This window comes from Epinephelus fuscoguttatus, linkage group LG15 (genome assembly GCF_011397635.1).
Source record: "Epinephelus fuscoguttatus linkage group LG15, E.fuscoguttatus.final_Chr_v1".
NCBI lineage: Eukaryota > Metazoa > Chordata > Actinopteri > Perciformes > Serranidae > Epinephelus > Epinephelus fuscoguttatus.
Genome location: NC_064766.1, coordinates 20,097,985 through 20,119,697, shown reverse-complemented (window position 1 = coordinate 20,119,697; position 21,713 = coordinate 20,097,985). Strand labels below are relative to the sequence as shown.

At 39.9% G+C, this 21,713-nt stretch overlaps 2 protein-coding genes across 3 annotated transcripts in view; both read right to left on the bottom strand.

Moving 5' to 3' along the window:
• Window positions 1-6,037, bottom strand: part of pde1cb (phosphodiesterase 1C, calmodulin-dependent b) — a 126,843-nt gene extending 120,806 nt beyond the window's left edge. For both annotated transcript variants that reach the window (XM_049598969.1, XM_049598970.1), the window contains exon 1: window positions 5,456-6,037. In XM_049598969.1, coding sequence (XP_049454926.1) covers window positions 5,456-5,717 — 262 coding nt within the window. In that variant the 5' untranslated portion in view covers window positions 5,718-6,037. The remainder of the gene's footprint in view (window positions 1-5,455) is intronic.
• A 2,349-nt stretch (window positions 6,038-8,386) lies between these two features.
• Window positions 8,387-14,700, bottom strand: viml (vimentin like). The gene is made up of 9 exons (XM_049598977.1): window positions 14,089-14,700; window positions 13,696-13,756; window positions 11,506-11,601; window positions 11,053-11,217; window positions 9,752-9,877; window positions 9,270-9,490; window positions 9,136-9,179; window positions 8,961-9,046; window positions 8,387-8,843 (listed from the first exon to the last, which is right to left on the bottom strand). The coding sequence occupies exons 1-9, from the start codon at window positions 14,613-14,615 to the stop codon at window positions 8,802-8,804; spliced, it is 1,368 nt and encodes a 455-aa protein (XP_049454934.1). The 5' UTR covers window positions 14,616-14,700; the 3' UTR covers window positions 8,387-8,801.
• Window positions 14,701-21,713: the final 7,013 nt, after the last annotated feature.

The following is a 21,713-nucleotide window of genomic DNA, read 5'->3' as shown; positions in this document are numbered from 1 at the left end:
TCAAACAGCTCTGCAACGTGTTCACTGACAATATGTTTTTCAGAGATGTGAAAAATAAATGCATCTGTAAAATGTCCAGTACCAGTGTTTTTAACTGGTATTTCCTGCAATAACTGCTTGTGGCAACTACTGTATATTGTAAAGTTAAAGGAACAGTTCACTCCAAAATGAAAAATACATGTTTTTCCTCTTACCTGTGGTGCTATTTATCAGTCTAGATTGTTCTGGTGTGAGTTGCCGAGAGTTGGAGATACCAGACGTAGAGATGTCTGCCTTCTCTTTGATATAATAGAACTAGATGTTACTCGGTTTGTAGCGTTCAAAGCACCAAAATACAATTCATTCAGTTTCACGTAGGAACTATTTTCTTTATACTAAACTACCCGCCAACTCTCTTACTGTCCAGAAGGAAATGTGCATCTACTCATGGACTACTCTTGACAGTGCAAGATGTAATGATTAAGGCATCCTCCTTGGCTGAGCTGTAATGTTAGTTAACTTGGTGTACTAGGTGAGCTAGCAGTAGATGAACGCTTCCTTCTGCGCAGTGATTCGGTTGGCGGGGGTAGTTTGGTTGAAAGAAAATAGTTCCCTCATGAAACTTCTTGCAGCTGTGTCTGTGGATTATCTTAAGTAAATGGATCATGATTTCTGGAAATAGACACTGCTGTTGAGTTTTTAAATTTTTTTTGGTGCTTTGAGCACCACAAGCTGAGTGCCATCTAGTTTCATTATGTTGGAGAGAAGGCAGACATCTCTACGGCCAAAGAAAAAGTATGTATTTTTGATTTGGGGGTGAACTGTCCCTTTAAGACTTGGCAACAAAGGCACTCAGTTACTGCAAAAAGTGCTATAAGTGCTAGTTTTCTTGTAAACAGAAAAAGTGTTATTCACTAAATTTCATTGTGTGTTCAATTGTGAGTCTAATAAACCCATTGAATGCATTTCGCTCTTCATAAAACATTGACCAAATTGATTTCCCTCAAGTGTTTGAAACCTGCATTATTTATATCCATGTTTACTAGCCAGCAGTCTAATTCTTTTAGGCCTTTAAAGGCATGTTGCTGCATTCCTGGCACATTACCACCACCTGAAAGTCATTGGAATAGTGTGAAACCAAAAATAGCACTAATAGTGGTCAGAAACTCCACAGGGTATCTTAAAGGCCAGGAAAAGATTGTGAGCATGGGTGAATATCATGAATGTCAACACTGACTACATTTATGACAGCAGTTGTGAAACCAAGACACATATGTTCAAGGAGGAACACCTGAAGTTAATTTTCACCACTGTGCTACATGAACATCACTACTTCCTGTACTTAAATGTAACTAGCACAACAATAAATCTCAGAGGGTTGCCAAAATCCACACCAAAGACAGACTAACGTTTCTTGGTCCTTTATTCATGCTTCCTCTCTTCCTACACCTGCATCTTTTCCTTGTTCTACAGGTCGTCCTTCTGCTGTCAGGCAGAGATTAAAGGATGAGGTGTGAAGATGAAGGAATAGATGGAACACGTCTTTGCCATATGGGGCACACTTGCTGGATCGAATGTCATTTTAAATATACGTCAATTATTGATGACATTATTGATGTGTCATAGCTGCATCACATGTCACTGGCCTGTAGTGGATTATTCTGGATTGTTTTGCCGTCTCACAGCTTGTTTTTGGTTCTTGGTGCTGATAAAGTATAACGCATTGATATTAACATGACAGAGGAAACTGTTTTCATTTATTTTTGTACCGGCAATTTATATTTGTAAAAAAAATAATCATAAAATAAGCATTTTGTCCATTCAAATTCAACAGCTTGATGTGCAATGTCCCACTTATTCATACACTCACACCAAACACCATTCATCCGGAACTTAATGAATAACAATCATTCAAAATTTGATTGAATATGTAACTGCATTTTACACACACACATTTAGTCAGCTTTAAACCAGATTAGAGCCAAAAATGTCAATAAGCTGGTTGTATTATTAAAATTTGAATGCCTCAATCTTTCATTATACTGTAGCCTATTACTATTATTATTTCACCCTCCTATCAGATCTGCTATTGTATTCAATTACAAAACATATTTCCAGCCAAATAAGCCAGCTAATGCATCTTAATGTATTGATGAAGCATGTAATATATAGCAGTAGATAAAGTAGGAGTAATATACATTAGTCTGTCATTTCAGACATTAATCATCTACTACATTACTCACAATATAAACACAGTCACAGTTTGTTAAGTTGAGTTTGAGACTGTAGTGTTGTACATTTGGGGGAAAGATTGTACCATTTCTTAAATTTTTATATTCCAGTGCTAATAAATACAAGTGTTGCAAACATTTGCAGAACATTATTACGTTATTAAATCTTCATGAGCACCACATGAAAGTAGCATGCATACATTTGTATCAGACACTTAGGGAAAACCTGTTTAACTCTGCTGCTTCTCATCCAAACATGCCATCCATTAAAATACTATCCTGCATTACTCATACGCTACGAGAGCGACTCCAGCTCCTTGTCCGCCACAGGAAATTGTCTGAATATGACTTACTTCTTGTGCCAGTAATGCAATCAACAGCAGGGCAATTGCTGCTCTTCAACATCTCTATTATGATACAATCTCTCCTGCAGGTTATATTTACACCTGACTGTATGTGCACCTGACTGACTGTGAGACATTTCCCATAAAGCTCCTGCTACACTGGTTCTTTTATTTTGGGTGGCTGAAACAGCCTTGACATTGTTAAAAACTGAAGAGGTGTGTGTGGTTTCATCTGGCATGGCTAAGATAAGAGCCATGGTCTAAAGTTGTTAGCTGATGTCAAACTGTTGTAATGTCTTAACTTTATGAATTTGCAATAGTTTAGATCTCTGCGCCGACAGGTGTCTGTGTTTTGTTCCTCAGGAGGAAGCAGATGAGCGTGCAGTCCGCTGAGAGTCAGGGAGGGGACTCCTCAACACACATGAACATCATTGGGGACCAGGGAGGAAACTCAACGGGAGTCTACACTGTCATACGGTCATGGAAACGCCACAGTGCGGATGGTATTTTAGGAGTCAGCCAGGGAAAATTGCTTTCCTCTGGGACAGATATGCAGGGAGTTGGAACTAGAGGTGGCAGAAGTGGAGACAGCTGAAGATAAACAGGATGAACTGAAGGAAACACTGAGTAACACAGATAAAACGACATTAGGTACATTTAAGGAATAAAACTGCTGCACTTCTAGTTAAAGGATGCACAGATACTGCTACTGAACACAGTTTCACTGAACTGTCAACTGCTGGAAAAACTTTGTACCATGTAAATCCCTTTAAATAAAAGTCACAACTCGCTTTAATCACACGTTAACATGTTAACGTAACTTGCCTTGAAAAAGACCACACAGTGATGCAATTAAACTATTGTCACTACCACAACCAGTGCCTTATTTCTGGTGTACATTCACCAGACAACTCATGCTGATTCAGTAAACCTTTGCACCATATATTTCCACTTTCATAAAACATAACACATCTCTGCAGTATGGCAGTTTCACATGTGAATTTGTTCAAACTAATAGGACTGTAATCTGATTTATTTCAGCCTGGGGGACACCTCACACATCAAAGAGATGCTTTGGCAGTGGAGATATGTTGCATTGAGGCTGGCCATCAAAGAGCCCCGCATTCATTCAGTGAATACCTTTTTTCCCCAGTAGCATATTCACAGTAATCCTCTGAAGTGACCAGTTGCTCTCATCTACAGATAGAGCCATGAACTGAACCACAGTGATGCGCAGTATAAAGAAAAACACCAGCTGTTTTTGAGGCCAGGATGCTCCCTAAAACTGAGTGATTAGTTTACCAAATTATAGCTACTTCACAATGACAAGAGGTTACACTACATTTGTACTACTGTCAAAATATTTCAGCATGTCAAAGTATAACTAATTTCAAAAAGTAGTTCAATTACCTCCAAAGTACATCACGGGAAATGCTCACAATCTGAGTTGGAATATCCTATTACAGAGGTATGGAAGAAAGTGACACTTAGTGTAAGTGTGTTTGATTTAGGGACCAGTCCTCACCTAGGTAGCCTAAGGGAGCAGCTGTTGGGGTGGAATCAGGAAAATGCTGAACTTCTAGGGAAATTTATTCAGTCGCAAACATCCTGGTTGCAAGCCTTAGGTGCTTTAGGTCAAATAGCAGGTGGTTGTCACTAAATGACAGCCATGGCCCATGAGCTGCAGCATTGTGCCACACTGTATGGCAAAAAACATCACAATAATACTATAAATATGTAGTTTATTTAACTACATAAACCACATGACCCAAAGTAGTTAATTATTGAAAAAGCAAATGAGACTTTAATGTAGTTAAAGTGCCACCCAGCTACTGCAAACTGTACTTAAAATAGCAACTGAACATATCACCATGATACCCTACTCTTTATATTCACTGACTTCACTTTGAGTCAAAAGACTGTGCATTACCTTCAGTTGATGATCAACAAGTACAACACCAAACAGAGATGCACTGCATGAGCACACTGCATGTCAGTGATGCATCATATCTAAGTACTTAGGTACAGAAGTTTTAGAGACTTTACTTTAAGTATATTTGCAGCAGAGAAGTATTAGCAATAAGAGTAAAGTCAGAAATGATGCGGCAAAATGGCCCCTCTCAGTGTTATCAAGTTAAATGGCTCGTAGCTGAAATCTAAAAAGCATTAGTGAATAATTAAACTAGAAAGTGACAGTGTAAACTTTTGTTTGAATGTACAATTTAGTGTTGCTTGTTTGATCCTACACACCTTTTCAACAGGAAACACTTTGACATGTCACAGCAGGAGAAGCACAGGTGTAATCAGTTACACTAATAACAACTGTGTCCCATTCAGATTAGCATGCCAGGGACCCTGCTACTGCACATGTTAGTTCACTGTGCTACTTAAAGAATCTGAGCCACCTGTTCTTTTTTTTTCCTGCTGTGAGGAGACAAAATGTCTGCTGTGGAAAAAGTCAATTTGCTATGTCATTGAAGGAAGTATTCAAAGTAGCAACATCACACTATGAAATATACTCTAGTACTATTAAAAGTCTTGCAATTAAAATGTACTTGTACATAAGTATTAGCAACAAAGAGTAAAAGTGTTCATTATGCAGAATGGCACATGTCTGTTAAATTATCAGTGCGTCACAACTCATGTAGTTTTGCAAGTGGCAAAGATTGAGCTTTAAACTGTTTCTTTACTGTAGGATAACATCTTTAAATAACTTAAGTGTTAGGTATGAAAGCTGAAATGCACTGAAGTAGAAGCAGGCTGTAAAGTGGCTTAGCATAAAATTAAAATATTCAAGCGAAGTGCACGTGCCTCAAGTAGTACAGTACTTGAGTAAATGTATTTTATGTGTTACTTTATAGCAATAATTATACCAACAGGTAACTTCTGTGTTGAACTCACCGCTCTGTTGACCTTCAGAAGTCTTCTTCTTCAAACTTAGTCTGGCTCCGTCGGAGTCCTGTCTGCTCAGCACCTCGGACAGCGACTGTCGGGAACTCTGCCGTCCGGTCTGGCTCGCGACGTTGAACCGCGAGCTCTTCTTCTTGGCCCGGTCCGTCTCCGGGGCGGACTGGCTCCTCTCCGGGTCATGGTTCTCCGGCTCTGAGCCCACTTTCACCAACGCGTTTCTTGTCCGTGTGAGAGCAGAAGTCACCGAGCCCATCACCGGATAAAAGGTCACAAAGCTTTAGTCTGAATCGGTCACTCTGAGTTTTCCTCTCATTTTACTCAGAACCTGTTGAAACTTGACTCCATTTTTGTTTCACTCGCCAAATTCAAGCGCCGAAGAAGATAGCACTCACCTGTGTCACTCACAACCCGCTACCTTTTCATTTCTGGCGAAGTTAACTGACAGCAAGATGTGGAAATGATGAATAAACCGAGGGACAGAGTTTAAACGGAACATGTCGGCATCTCCCTCGGTTTGTGTTTCCTCCGACAGTCACGTCGCATGGAGAAAGTTGCTCTGTCGACAAACACACTGATCTCTCGGGGCAGACCGGCGAAAACAAGCGACATTAATTAACTGACAAGTATGACGGATTATTAAAATGAGCAGAGATCCAGCTGCACTCACCTGAAGAGCCCCAAAATCTTCTGTGATAATAAAAAAAATACCGGCAGATTTTCTTTTGATAAAATAACGTTTTTAAGGTATCTGGGATAAATCATCGCGATATTTGGTCCGGGTGAAATACATGCTCAATTAAAATGTGATTTTGTGGCTACCTCTGACTAAACATAGAACATAGCCTGTAAATGACCTACCGCTGGAGGTGGTTCAGTTCACTTTAATAACCGGCAGATGGCAGTCAAATACAGCATGATGTCTGCACATTTACAGCAAGATCATTTGAAGTGCTGTAAACCAGGCACATCTTTTTTTTTTTTTTTTTATACTGATTCTGACTAAAGCATCTCTCATTCTGCAAACTGCAACCCTAGATCTCACAGGGCAGCATCAGTTATCTTGATAGTCTTTTCAACAACTGACAACAAAGCAACAAAATGTGATTTTGTTAAATTTAGACTTCATTTTTATCTGCATGCTGGCATTTTCTCTGCTAACCGTAGCAATACAACCATGTTAAATCACTCATTTAGAGTCCTGCAGTCAAATGTTATTCAAATAAAAACACTAGTGCTGTCAAAAAAATGCAAGCTGCACTTACACCATCAAAAGTACTCATTAGGCCACAGAACAGCTTATTGTTGTATTATAGTAATCTATCAATATGCATCATTATTTATTAACCAATCATGTTTTACATGTAAAATTTCAATATGAAAAGTAACTATAGCTGCCAGATAAATGTAGTGATTTAAAAAAAAGTAGAATATTTCAATCTGAAATGAGGTAAAGTCAAAGTATAAAGTAGCATAAAATGGAAATGCTCAGGAATCAGTAGCTTAAGCACAGTATTTGAGTAAAAGTACTTTGTTACATCTTACACAGCACATTATATCTAATATGCATTATATCTAATATATCTATATGTCAGTGTTGATACATATTGATAGTATTTTAAACAAATGACCCCTGATAAATCGTAATTTTTGCTCCTTACAATTGATATTTAATAGATTATAGATTACAATCTATATTACACAAAATATTACAGTCTTATTGCATTTATGAGCTTAATATATTGTTGACAACAACCTTACCTCAAGGTCAGTTTAGTAGCATTCTGAAGCTTTCAATCACATCACATGATCTTCATCAGAGTTTGTCCAGCGCCCCACCATATTCTATTATCACAATACTCAAGTCTTGCTACAATATTATTGAGATTTTTTTAATGTTTTGCAATATGCAGAGTATGTGCAATAACATATTTCAGTATACTGTAATTTATTACTTTTTTTCAAAAACTATGTCAAAACCCTTATCTAATAAGATAAACTTTGTGTTTATTTCACTTCAATCATTTTTATAGCAGCAACATGCATCCAGTGAACAGAAAAAAAATCATTTTATTACTCTAGTAGGCTAACAAAAGTTTAATTTATATTTGCAATATGATTAATTTAATAATAATAATTTTAAAAAAACTAATGCTTGGCATCCCTCACCAATATTGCCAGCATAATATCACAATACTGTATCAATTTTTCCCCCTACCCCACTTGTAACTGGGCTGTAGATGTTCAAAATTCCTTTTTTTTTTTCTAAACACTCGTCCATGTTGGCTTACAAGTTGACTTTCAAAGTTCACTCTTGACCTGTCCTCTTTTATAGAGTCAAGGAGGGCAGAGTCAAGGCTGCTGATAGGCTGGTGAGCTACTAATAAGCTATCATTATTCAACTGTGATACTGCACACTGAGTCAACAGTTTATTAGGTACAGCTGTACATCTTAATGTCATCTAAAACCGCAGCCCTGCAAAAAGCCTCTCTGTGGAGCTTGTAATGTGAGTTGTGGTTAAGAGACATTGATTTAACTCTGGTAAATCACTTGTGTATGTAAATGCCTTTAGGTGAAGGGTGGTGAAGGGTGCGGTGAGCGGGTAGATGCTGCATCAACCACAGGATGCTGCTGAAGCTCCTGAATAAAAGTGTGTTTGTCTTTGTTCTATGAATAGATGTTTATTCTGGTCTTAACAGCGGTTATATGTATTTTTTTTTACCTCATTGAGAAAAATCTGGATTTCAAGACTGGTTGCACGATTTATTTACTTGAAAATGTGCACTTTGGTTCTTAAAATGATGACAATTTCCGCCTTTATCATATGAGAAATTGTTCCATGTACTGCATCTTCATCACCACAAAAATATTACCAGCAAATATCAATACCAAATACCACAAAGCACTACACCTCGTGCACAGTGTTGAGTTACGGTCTTACTGGTTTATTGCTGCGTACAGGCAATTGTGACATCTTTAGCATACAGATTTCCCGGAGTGTGCATGCTGTATTGATCAAAAATACTACTTTGGTTACAGAGAAAGATTTTTGTAGACCTCAATAAGGATTTCTATGTTGTGCTGATTTCATTATTGTGTCTAAACAAATGTGACAAAAGATAATACTCTCAGCAGAGGAGGAAGCAAAATACAGTCTGTGTCAACTAACAGGCTTACTGGATCATCACATATAAAGGCACTTTTTGAAGCTGTTTGCTTTTTGTGTTGTTGTTGTTGTTGTTGTTGTTGTTGTTGGTTTGTTTGCTTGCTCGTAGCCCCCAGTGAAATGTGTTTCTTCGTATTGCTTTTGTTGATTGTTTGGCAAAGACAAAGACATTATTACTCCATGTCATCGTGGTTCTGGGTCGACTCGTTGATCACCTGAACGAGGAGGAGGCAGAGGACAGAGAGAAAAGGTGAACAGGGTTGTGCGTCTGGCCGCAAATGACCATCAGAAAACTACTTCATTGATTGAAAACCAATTCAAGTGGCTACTACCTGACCATCCTTGGTCTCGATGGTCTTGATGAGAACCTTCTTGGTTGTTGTAGATTCAAAATGAGGTTTGGTTTCAATCATTGTTTCTGGAAGAGCAAGAAGAAATAGTGTGTTGTTTTATTTTCTGACAATATAATTTCCTGCTGTGACATCAACATGCACACTGTGACACTACCTCTCAGGTTTAGAGATGAGAAGTTTGGCAGTGGGGTGGTGATTCTGAAAAGACAAAAAAATACAGTCCATATGTGTCTTTGTTGCACGTCATGAATATTCCTATGTATATCTAGACTCTCATACATCCCTCACCTGCTCTCCTCTCCTTCCAGCAGCTTCCTGTAGGTGGCAATCTCAATGTCCAGGGCCATCTTGACATTTAGGAGGTCCTGGTACTCCCGGAGGTGACGGGCCATCTCGTCCTTCATGTTGTGAATGTCCTCCTCCAGGCGGCCGATAGTGTCTTGGTAACCGCCCGTTTCCAGGGAGAAGTTCTCCTCCATCTCTCTCATCTGGCGCTCCAAGGACTCATTCTGGGACGGCAGCCAAGAGGGAGCAAAATGAGACTCAGGCAAAGAAAATAACTTGTTTCAAATTGGAGGGTGATTTTATTGGGTTGTGACCTGTGAAAATAAATATCTACTTGCTGTGTCTTTATTTAAAGCCATGCAGCTTTTTCTGAACTTTCTGTGCTGCATTTCTTTGATTTCAAACATACATAAATTAAATTCTATTTTCTTCTTTTGCATCATTGTCTTGTACACTACAGTGTAAACCTAAAACTGCATACTCACGGTTCCTTTAAGGGCATCCACCTCGCAAGTAAGCCCCTGAACTTGGCGTCTGTAGTCGTTGGCCTCTTGCTTGGCCACTCTCAGAGCATCATTATTCCTGGCTGCAGCTTCAGTGAGGTCAGCATACTGGCAACAACAGTGACAAACATAGAGAGAGAGAGAGGAGGGAAGAACTGAAAAATCAACCGCTCAATAAATGATGAATCACAGGCTGAGGGTGAGCGAGTGTGGCAGATAGCGTGAAGCATGTAAATTATGAAAGAGGCGGCCAAAAAAAGAGACACTGCAGCTTTGTGCTGAAGCAGTTTTAAGGCAGCACTTTTCACAACAACTGACTATTCAAAAGTCTCAGAGGCAGAATGAGTCTACTGTTAGGCAGATTATTTTATTTATTACTTTTTTTAGGAGGGCTTTTTGCCTTTATTTGATAAAACAGGTGAAGAGTGACAGGAAAGGGGGAGAGAGGGGATGACACGCAGCAAAGAGCCTCAGGTTGGAATCAGACCCGGGCTGCTGCGTTAAGGACACAGGCTTTGCACATGAGCATACACTATACAAGGTGAGCTACTGTGCACCCTGATTTCATGCCTTTTTCAATTTAGCCTCCCCCCAACCTTAACTGAGGGTCACAAAACTGGGCCTAAACAGTAAAGATAAGGGCCACAAAACCAAAACAAAGAGCTGAAAGATGCTAAAATGCTCCATAGAGCTAAGGCACACAGCAGAATCAGGTGAATCTGGTGAGTTCATTGCTACGAGTCATCAGTGTCATATACAAATACTCATATGATGAACTGTTCTTATAAAAATATTGATTAATGCCAGGAAAAACAGATGAGCGGTTGCTCTGTAGACTCAAACATAGATCAAAACACAAGGTCAAGTGCTCATGGAAAACGGGGAACCACAGGACACACAGGAAAGCACTCCAGAAATATGTAAATGAGAAAGAAAATATTAAAAAGCCTTAATTTTAGCAGCTAAATCGTTGAGAGAGACATGTTTTGACCACTGTAGGTCTTTGTCAGGCCTGATTTTAAAGCCTTGATGAAGATCTTGAGTGGTCGAAACATGCTGTAATGATTGTAAATACTTTATATATGAAATAACATCTGCACTATATGTATATATGTAATGATTTAGCCGCTATAATTAAGTCTTTTTAAAATTTCTTTCCTCATTTGTGTATTGTCAGAGTGCCTGTATTAGCTACTTTAGATTTTATGGATCTGAGATCTTTTGATTGTCTTGGACATTTGCTTTTTAATTACGTATTTCACAACTTTGTGGGAAATCCTTACCTTGGATTTGTACCAATCCTCGGACTCCTGGATATTTTTGGAGGCCAGGTTCTCATACTGCAGACGGACGTCCCTCAGGGCAGCTGTCAGGTCAGGTTTAGCCATCTCCATGTCCACCTGCACATGCTGCTGCTGCTGGATCTGGTTCTGCAGCTCCAGCATTTCCTGCACCACAATCGATAACACCGGCATGTATGTACTTTTCATTTTTTGCCTGTTTACATGACAGACGTTCGATTTATTTTAATTTCTTTTTGTGTGCTTTTTTATGACTGTATTGAAATTTCTCTGATGCATTGAAAGCTAGGGATTTGGTACTCTGGGCAGATTAACAAATACCTCGGATTGCTTGGCCCAGTATTCATTAGGGTGCCTTTAGCTTATTAGGCAGTACATGTGCAGTGTTTCCGCAGTAGACTAGGTCAGCTTTAGCCACATTAAAAGGAAGCTTACCTCATCATGCAGCTTTTTGAGGAAGTTGATCTCGTCCTGGAGTGACTCAACCTTCCGCTCCAGGTCCAGTCTGGCGAGGGCAGCATTGTCCACATCCTGTGTAGTAACAGTGACTCTTAATAGGGTGACTTGTGAAGGTGACATGACTTGCGCATTATGTGTTGCTGACACAGAAAGACAATGCACTTTCACATGCTGTACAGGCGCACACAAAATGACCCAGTGTGTCGTGAGAAGGTCACAGACACATGCATCTAATAGAGAGCAACCGCAGGCACATGACAAGTGCCGCTGCAAATGTTTTCTCGTGATTTCCGTGTGTTGAATACACAGAGAACTGCAGAAGTATTTTAACTTTATTTAATGATTTTTATTGTATAGGAAAATAAAGTACTTTTCAAGGGGCTATATTTCTTTGACATTAAGAGTTACTCATCACTTTTCAGAGCAAGATTTCACATGAAAAAGTGTATAAAGTACCTAAAATTGGCTACATGTCAACAAATTACAATAATAACCAATGATACAAAATATTATTGATAATATAACACTCTGAAATAAGTCTTTAAACATGAGTGCTTCCACTTTTGGTTCTTTAAATTTATTCATTTTTCTTACTGCTTAATTAATTAATGCATGACTTTAACTCATTTCTATTTTTACTCATGTAAAAGATCTGAATATGTCTTTGGGGTTTGTCAAATGGAGCCCAAGGCCACTTAGTGTACAAAAAAAAAACAAGTCACCTCTGCCTGTCCTTTCTTCTGGGAAAAAATGTAAAATGAAATGTAGGAGATTGTTTCAATCCCTATATAAATGAATTTGATTTAATAAAGGAGGCACTGTAGAGCCACAGAGCCTTATTCAAGAGGCCCTTAATCCCATTTGCTGTTACCTAACTGAATTCTTAAACTGAAAGTCTCTACTGGCTCTTTTGGGAGAAGCATAGTCATCCCTCTGTTACCATGTGCTTTAAGATACAGTAATTACAGCATCTTACCATATTATAACTTTACTGAATTAAGCACGAAGCAAATGTTCTCTTATTAACATTTTTTTTAATGTAAAACATTTGACTGTTTTCAAAACATCCCATTATGCTCTATGTTTTTCTGTCCCTCCCACGTACACACTCGCTGTTGCACCACACCGCCGTGCTTTGTCAGGGCGTTGGCAGGCTGGTTACTGAGGTATCAGCAAATGGAGCAGCTTTGCCCCCTGCTCTAATGCCACAAACAAAGTGTGCTATTCAGCAGGGTTTCCCAAACAGGCCCAGGGGCTGGAGGAGTGACTGTCTGCCTGACTGAGCGAGAGCCGGCTGCAGGCCCTGCATTGTTGTCAGAGTGCCACCATGACAGGCCACAGGGGGACTTCCTTCCTGCCATTCATCTAGACAAGGTCATGATGGTGCAATGTAATGATAACATAGTGCATTTCCTAAAAAGCACATAATCACTGGAGATTTAAGTCTTGTTCCTAAGTCTGCAGCTGTGCAAATGCACCTCATTTGGTTCTGATTTTCATCTTTTCTCATACCGTGACACCCATTTGAAATTTTTTGCACGACTCGCCGCCACTTCATTAATCACCATGAAACCCAGTGATAGGGAACAATCACTGACAAGCCCATAACGAGTGAGGTTTTAATGTGCTGATGCTCCCCCCTCGGACGAGACAGCCGGATCACATGGGGGCTTGTCTTCTCGCTCTGATAACCACATTGGGTCCGAACTGTTGTTGTGTCCAGCTCATTCAGTGTGACCAGTCAGACTTAAAAAGATCTCCTCTCATTGCAGGCCTGATTTAACCCAGGAGCCACAACTTGGCCTTTTGTACCGAGACGGGGGTCAGTTCTGCTCTGCGGCTATTTCGGATCATGGCTAAAATCTGCTGTTGTGCCATCAGAAAAGTGCATTCCTGTCTGTGCAGCTCATGGGCAATAATTAGATAGAGGAGGGAGCAGAAGAGAAAATGAACAGTTAGACCACTTTACTGTTAGAAGTGAGACTAAAAGAGGTAACTGAGGTTTATATAACAACTTTGACATCACCAGTTTAAGGTTTAGGGATAGCAAGGGAGGTGGTGCTCAGGAGCCATCAGCATCTCTTTGCAAAATCCCTATCTATGGCACATAACAGAGGCAAAGATTTACCTTAACCTCTTTATTTCATGAGGTGAATGATACTGTACCTGTCTGTAGCTCTGCATGTTGCCCTCAGCCTCCTCCCGCTGGGCCATCTCATCCTGCAGCCTGCAAAGACAAACAGCAAATAAGACTTTTCCACCTTAAAAACTGCCATGGCCTCATTTTCTGCCTCCACTTCTTTTTTAATGCATGAAAACATGTGCGTGAAACAAACTTCAGACACAGAGCTGCAGCAGCACAGGTTTTGCGCAGTGCCTTTATGTTTAGAAACTGGAGTCAAGCCTGTGTTAAAGTCTATATAACATGTTTATGTGTAATAAAGGGGCATGCAAACACTTATAATAATGTGATTAAAGTGCATACACTACATGACAGTTTTTGTATAGAGTTTCTGTATCATCACACAGTGGAGCACAGAGACGTGCCACGCCTCCTACTTCTCTCTCAGCCTGTCGATGTCGTCCGCCAGGTTATCCCGGTGAACTTCCACCCGGGCCTTCTCGTTGGTGAGCTGGTCCACCTGGCGCCTCAGCTCTCGCATCTCGTCCTCGTACAGATCTCCCACCCGGGACGTGCCTTTGCCCCGCAGCTGCTCCAGCTCCGCCAGCAGGATCTTGTTCTGCTGCTCCAAGAAGCGCACCTTCTCGATGTAGCTGGCGAAGCGGTCGTTGAGCGACTGCATCTGCGCCTTCTCGTTGGTGCGGTTCGTGATGAACTCGCTGTTTATGGCGTCGGACAGGGAGAAGTCCAATTGCTCAGAGGACAGCCGGGGCATGCCTGCGCTGCTCCGGAGCCGCTGGGTCTTGGTTGCGTAGACGGCCGGGGCGGAGGAGAGACCGTAGGATACGCGGGAGGTGCGCACCGGGCTGGTGAGCTGGCGGCTGGAGTAGCTGCTCCTGGCCGTGACTCTTTCTCCGCCAAACATCTTCCTGTAAGAAGACGTTGTAGACACTTTATAAGCCATCACGGTGGTATCTTCTCAGACAATAGCTCTGCGTTGCTCTTGTCCCAACTGCATCAGCGGAGTGCGCCTAGGAAGGCGTTCCCTAAACCATTACTTATTTATAGTCTCCTCCTCATGCAAATGACTTAGCCGGAACCTGAATGGCACCTTAAGGATCCAATCAGAGACTGGCACACACGAAGGTTGTCTCTCAGGTCCATAACAGATCCTGGATCAAACTAGGCCAAACTGTTACTGCGCACAATAAAGTCACAATGTGCGAGGTGTGGCGTGTCCTGTCACAGTCACACCCAGGATGTTCAACTTTAAACCTAACTGTGCACGAGCTGGAATCACATTTGAGTAATTGCATTGGTTTCAACAGCAGCACGTGAGTGTCAGGAGATGCAGATTGGGCTATTGATAGTTCTTTTGAGGATTTGTTTTGGATGTTTGCCAAATCTGTCCAGCACTGAACAAAAAAATGTGTCTGATCTCAAATACTCTCTAAGATCCACTTACTGTTTATCAGAAATATTTAAACATGCGTCTCTGGGAGAGGTTTTCCCTCAGAAGATTTCATCCTCACAATCCAGATTCGACATAGTGCTGTGTTGAGAATTGTTTCCTGATATCTGATTCATCCATTTAATCCTTTTCTTTCTCCTTTTGCGTCACGCTCCAGAGAAACACACACACTCCTTGTCCATTTTTACACTACATGGCTTCGTCCAATCTATTTTGTGAAGCATTGTGTCGTAAGACTACTCAATAAATTGTCACCCACCCTTGAATAGTACTTTATTTTTGGCAGCTTTGGTGTGTGTGCATACTGGAGCTTATTTATTATGCTGTATTTGTAGAAGAAGTCAGTAGCTTCACAATCCTTAATCAGGTTTTAGAGGACATCATGCAATAAACAGAACATGCAAACATACCCAGGCTGCCAACTACTCTTACACACTTAAGTGTCTGATAATCACACTCTCACAAGAGGAAAAAAGACAAAGAGGATGGGATGGGGTACAAATCAAAGTCATCCAATACTGGCAGGTTTGCTGCAGCCTTGGAGCGTATCTTTGCAGCTTCAGTCTTTCCTGAGACTAACCTGCAGCAAATAATAAACATGTATAATACATATGTCAGAGACTCTTTTTCTCCCTCTCTGCCTGTCTGTCTGTGTCTTCTCTTTCTCCTTTCCTGCATAAAGAGCTGTCGTTGCTGCAGTGCTGCTGACTAGCTGAGATTCAGTGATTGTGAAGGGAGACGCAGGGCAGCAGAGCTGAGCCAGTGACACTCTACACCTCTCAGCCACACTGCACTGGTGCTACTGGCTGTACAGTGCCCTTTACACAGCATGAAAGCGTTTGGTGATGTCTGGCGACTAGATAGCAGCCAGAGTGCACAAATATTTCTTTCACGGAGATTTTCACATTTTTGCCCCGAGGGCTCAGGTGGCTGCGGTGGTTGGAAGTTGGCATGTTGCCCCTGAGATATGACTGTGCACGAAAAGACCCAGCCACTCAGGGAGCTGATCGGATCTTTCTGAAGCATCACAGGCTGGAAATACTGTTGTTTTGAATACCAAACTACAATCTGGCTTTGTGTGAGCAAAATGGAGGACAAGTTAAGGGTTTTAGTCATATCCGCATTGTCTTTTTATCCTTGTATAAACAATTTGGTTCACTCAACAGAACACACTTTTCCTGCTGTTTGATGCAGTGGAATAAAAGCAGCAGTACCACAATACAAAATATGCGATTACAGGTAAAAGTCCTGCATACACTTTAATTACAAGTTTTAGCAACCAAATGCACATTTTGTATTGAAATTAGTAGCACCTATAATCCAGAATGGCTTGTGTCAGTGGTGTTTAACATGTAATCAGGGCTACAATGTTGTAATTAGCCCAGAGGGAGCTAATGCTAATGGCTTTATACACTTTTTGGTACACTTTTCTGTATTAGCACATTATATTTTATATGTTTTGTCTGTTAGAGTATAATCTAAAAAGTAACTTCAAGCCTAAAAATGGAATAACAAAGTAGTGTAAAATTAAAATTAAAATTGTACTGACGTATCGTACTTGAGTAAATTTACTTTCTACCGTATGACATCATATTGGAAAGTACCAGCAAGAAGAGATGAGCACTGAAGCTCTGTGTTTCTGTACTCAATCACATTAAGAAATCCAATAACGTCAGGGTGTCAGGAGTGTGTAGGGGTAAAGCCACTTAGAAGCAGCTTTGAAGCTATTTTAGATACAAATCTGTTGTGAAACATGATTTTGGAGCAGTAATACAATAATCTAGTCAAGACTGGATATGATACTCTACAAGTAACACGGAAGGACTGGTAATGTCACACTTAATAGATAGAATTGATTTATTTCTTTTTATTTTCTTTGAATTGATTTATTTTCCATAAGGTTGGGTCTAAACCCGATGTAAGTTGGGACTGAAGGTATATTTTAGCATGTTACTGTGCTGTGATGCTGTGACAGGCCCTTTTAACATTTAATCAGCAGGGCTGCCTGCTAGCAACTTAGTTTTCATCAGTGGAAAGGACATTTCCACATGGCAAAATGTTAATTTAAGATATCTGTACAACAATTTTGAAATGTCACTAATATATTTGCATTATGTAGAAATTACATTAAGCTAGTCAAATCTGACTGACAGACATCTTTAATTTCACTGTAGCTATTGATGGTTCCTTTTTAAATAGTAAGTATAACAGTTACTGATGTCTACCACTGGATTTCCATTACAGATATCAACAATTACACTTCCATTATATCCAACATATCACCAAACCATTTCAGATATGTGGGCATTACATTAAAATACCAGAAAGGCAACGGTTGACTTTTAAATTTCAGATTTGTACATGTGTCATTGAAGATATCTGCAACAACATTTGAGTCGTAAAAATTCCTTTTTTATGAGTCTGGCAGGTTATAAAAGGAGTTGTCAGTATCTCAGATATCATTTTCATTAGTTACAACTGTATTTTTGATAATGTGAAATTATATTCTTACTAGTTACGTTCCAAGACGACATATCAAACATTTCATTTTAACTAGTCACAATAGATTAGATATCTACAATTCTATAAATTAAATTAAAAAAATAATTGAATTGGTAATATCAGTAAAAACATTTTGTCCAGTGAGAAATGAGTTGTAGATGTATTTAATTAGAATTGCAACTAGTCAAAATTACATTACAAATATGTTAACTTGTCAATTGTAACATGTCAAATTTGAATTATAGATATCTGTAATTGAGTTTGAATAGATGTCAGTGGTAAAAGTTGACTTGCTGCAATACCATTACAGATATCTACAATGAACATTTCCACTCGTAACAAGTTGTTGATATCAAAAATTAACATTTTGCCTGGTGACAAATGAACTGTAGATATTTTAGAATTACAGCGAGTCAAAATGACATCATGAATGTGTTGGCTTGGAATTCTAGCTAATCAAAAACTGATTGTTGATATGTACAATGGCTGTCATTACTGATTAAAAATTAAAAGGGTTTGCCAAGAACTGGGATCTTTTAATTTCAGAGGAGCTCCACTGATTTTACACAGCACTGTCTGTTTACAGATATTGGGGAGTGCTACACAAATGCATCAATGCCAGTGGTACTAGAGGGCCCACACAGGGGCCCCAGTTTGAGCAAACAGTAAAACCCCATTTACTAAAACAGGCAATGGAAATTCACATGATCAACACTCACTTAGAGGCAGGGGGGGCCGTAAAAATTCCTCCTCCCAGGCCCATTATGAGCCAGCCCTGCCAGTGTTGGCCAGAGAGACAGACAGAGGAGGCCGGGATTGTCACAGACAGAGCAGGGATTGTGTATTGCTGATCTGTCACCTAACTGCAGCGACAGAATGCAGACAGTGGGCCGTAATTATTGTTTGTAGCCCGGTGTTTGCCAAAGCCATAGTTTAGGCCAAATAGCTCCCATTCTTGGCAATGTTTGGAATTTATCGTTTGGCCCTTTTATTTTTTGTTGCTGAGGTTCCTATTTCTCACCAAAGCAACAACGCTGCAGGGGAGCTCATTAAAAAGATCGTACAACAGGACCAGAGGAGGAATCAAATAAGACACAACATTTGTCAGAGTCAGTCGGCCTGTAATGGGAACAGATAACTTAAATCTCGTTTCTGGGTGTCATCGCTTCAAAACCGCAGGCACTGGGCAGCAAAAAGGCAGCCTTTGTTTCATCTCCCATGATGGTGAATCACCAAGCCGTGCGCCCAGTAGCCATAGCAATCAACCCCAACACTATTTGCCAGTGTTGAGGCCCAGACAGACAGAGACAGATTCAGGGGCTGCCCTGTTCACAGAGGTGAACTCTTGCAGGAAATTGATTAATTATTTTATTTATAAAGTTGCAGAAATGAGTGCAACAGCGTGTCTTTACCTTACAGTAAGTCAGTTTTTAGTTTTGCTTGTTTTATTTTTGGTCAGATAAGTTGGTTGGCTTTCCTTGTGGGTCGTGGCATGGCAGATTTAGTGAAAGAGGGAGTGCCGCAGTACAATGTGTTTAATGCGCCTCAGTGAATGCGTGGAGATCAGACTGAAGTAAATCTAAATGTCTGAAAGGACGTCTGTCCAAGCTGGGGAACCCCAGTGAGCTTTTGTTGAGTCTGTGCGTGATGGCCCGGCTGTTATTAGTGCTGGAATTTAACCATGTACATTAACTCAAGCATTTTAATTCTGGATAATCTGAGGCATTTGTAGTGTGTTATAGTATTGCCACATTATAAAACATTTTATTGGGAAATGTACCTCTGTCTCCACTACATTTATCTGACAGCTGGAGTTACTAGATGTTTTATTCAGGTCAGATTTTACATTACAAATATATAATAATGTTGGCACCTCTTGTCACCTTTCGCATGTCCATGATTTATTCGCAGCTCCACCAGAGACCGACCAGTTGCCCCATTAACTTCACAGCTAGTTTTAGTTAAATCTCGTTTCAAGGCCCAAACTCTCATATGTTTGACAATAAAGCAAAGAATCGGTCCAAAGCCTAAAACATCAAAATGAATTTATGCATCAAACTTCTTCTTTTCTACTTCATTAGTCATCTCACCATCAGCTTTATCTTGTGACCCTTTAAAGGGGCCCTTAGGTTGGGAATCATGCGACTTAACTATCTGTGTATAAAGTTGTAAAACTTGCTTGAGCAATGAACCAGAATACAATGATGTCACATATAGCAGTCACAGGATCCATTTTACGACAGAGGAGGTACTTTTACTCTTGAGAATTTACATTTTGCCGATGATACTTCTGCACTTTTACTTAAGATGCACTACATATGGCTTACTTATAAATTTTTTGTAATGGAGCACTTTTATTTTGTTGTATTAGTACTTTTACTTAAGTAAAGAATCTTAATACTTTATCCAGCTCTGTTTATCATGAGGGATTTTCTTTTCTCCGTCTGAGTAGTTTTTCTTAAGCACATTGGAGCTTAAGCGCCAGCCTCTCTGTCAGTGGTCAACAAAATGAGCAGAGAAAGGACTGGCGTTCGCTTCAGGGAATGGAGATTTTACACTGGATACCTTTCGACCATAGTAACAACAGAGGAATTAAACTGCGGGGGCTATTTTCCAAATCTCCATAGTGACTGACAAAACCCTTGGAAAGCATCCAAGAATGGCCACTTTGTAAAGACCTCTCTCTCACTCTCTTTGTGTCCCTCTTTCTTTGTCTCTCTCAGCATGTGTGTGTTTGCAGGGAGTGATTGGGTCAGGGACCAGGAGGGGAAATAGGGGAAGAATAACTTCCCAGCATTTGCCTCAGTCATTAGCACAAAATCAACATGTAAAATCTGTCAAATATACAGCATTCTCAAATGAGCCAAAGAAACACACGTACTAATTTTAAGAATATCCGCATACTTGAAGCCATTCTGTCAGTAAGTGTCACTTACATATGCCTGACTGCATCAGGGGGCATCACCCAGACTGACTGACAGCTGCAGATGACACTCCCCTCTCTGCTGCACGTTCACCTGCCTCAAGATATGTGAACAACACTGAGACCTTCAAGTGTGAGGGAAGAAATAAAATATACTTATGATACCTATTTATACCTCACTGTAACAATTTTGTGTCCGAATTCAGAATAATATTGAAGTAAATCATCTTTTTTGCCACCTTTACGTGATCATTTTAAGAGATTTGAGAGAAACCCTGTATGAGTCAGGGCTGGGCTGGAGCTGGGACTTTGGCACTGTGCTGCTATAGCCGACTTTATTTCCAAGAATAAAGTTAATATCGTAAGCCTCAGGCTCATTCCGAATTCACATGCTTCTCTTAGTCAGTAACCTGATGAAAGTCAACTGTCACTGCAGGACAGAGATGCTTCGAGGCAATCATCATTAATGGGATCATTTTCACCACTTTTTTTTTCTTCATTTCACCCCAGAATGAAATTTGTAGGAAACAGAAGATTACTGTTTTTTTCCTTAAATGAAAAGATGCTTTCTAAAATGCAATCTGCTCACAACATTGCATGTTATTACAAAAATGTGCAGTAGCTATAAACTCGCAACTGGGCCTCAATAGCTAATTTACCATAAATGCCGTAAATGATGTAGCCCCACAATAAGGTCTGTGATTCAAATATTTTTCTGCAACCTCCTCATTCACTGACTGACCTACTGATATTTAAAAAAACTATGCTGTTAAAATTATTGTTGAAATGAACTCGCAGCTATTTTGTTGCTGATACTGAAACTAAAACTTTAAAACCACACACACATGTGCATCCTTGAACTTTTTAAAAGGCACCGTTTATAAACTTAAAAATATGACTGTGTGTACAGAAATTCATCCTGGGCTACATACTATAATAGATGGTTCAAACTCAGACAGAGACTCAGAAAATTAGATACTTTGCTTACCTATGAAGCCATTCAGAAGCATGTTAGTAGTAGTAATAATTCTCTTCAGCAACTAATTTATGCATAGATTTTTCTCAATAAGTGGCAGTTTGTTGATATGAATGGTCTGAATTTTGCAGTTTACTTGATTAATCTCACAATATTTCTGACAGTGGACTCTTTGGTGTTCTCTTTTACT

Excerpts from the sequence above, each read along its gene's own strand:
- viml (XM_049598977.1), bottom strand. The coding sequence starts at position 14,615 with ATGGCTTATAAAGTGTCTACAACGTCTTCTTACAGGAAGATGTTTGGC. Across the intron at positions 11,602-13,695 it reads ACATGCAGAGCTACAGACAG|GATGTGGACAATGCTGCCCT; the intron begins GTACAGTATCAT and ends GTTACTACACAG. Across the intron at positions 9,180-9,269 it reads CTGGAAGGAGAGGAGAGCAG|AATCACCACCCCACTGCCAA; the intron begins GTGAGGGATGTA and ends TTGTCTTTTCAG.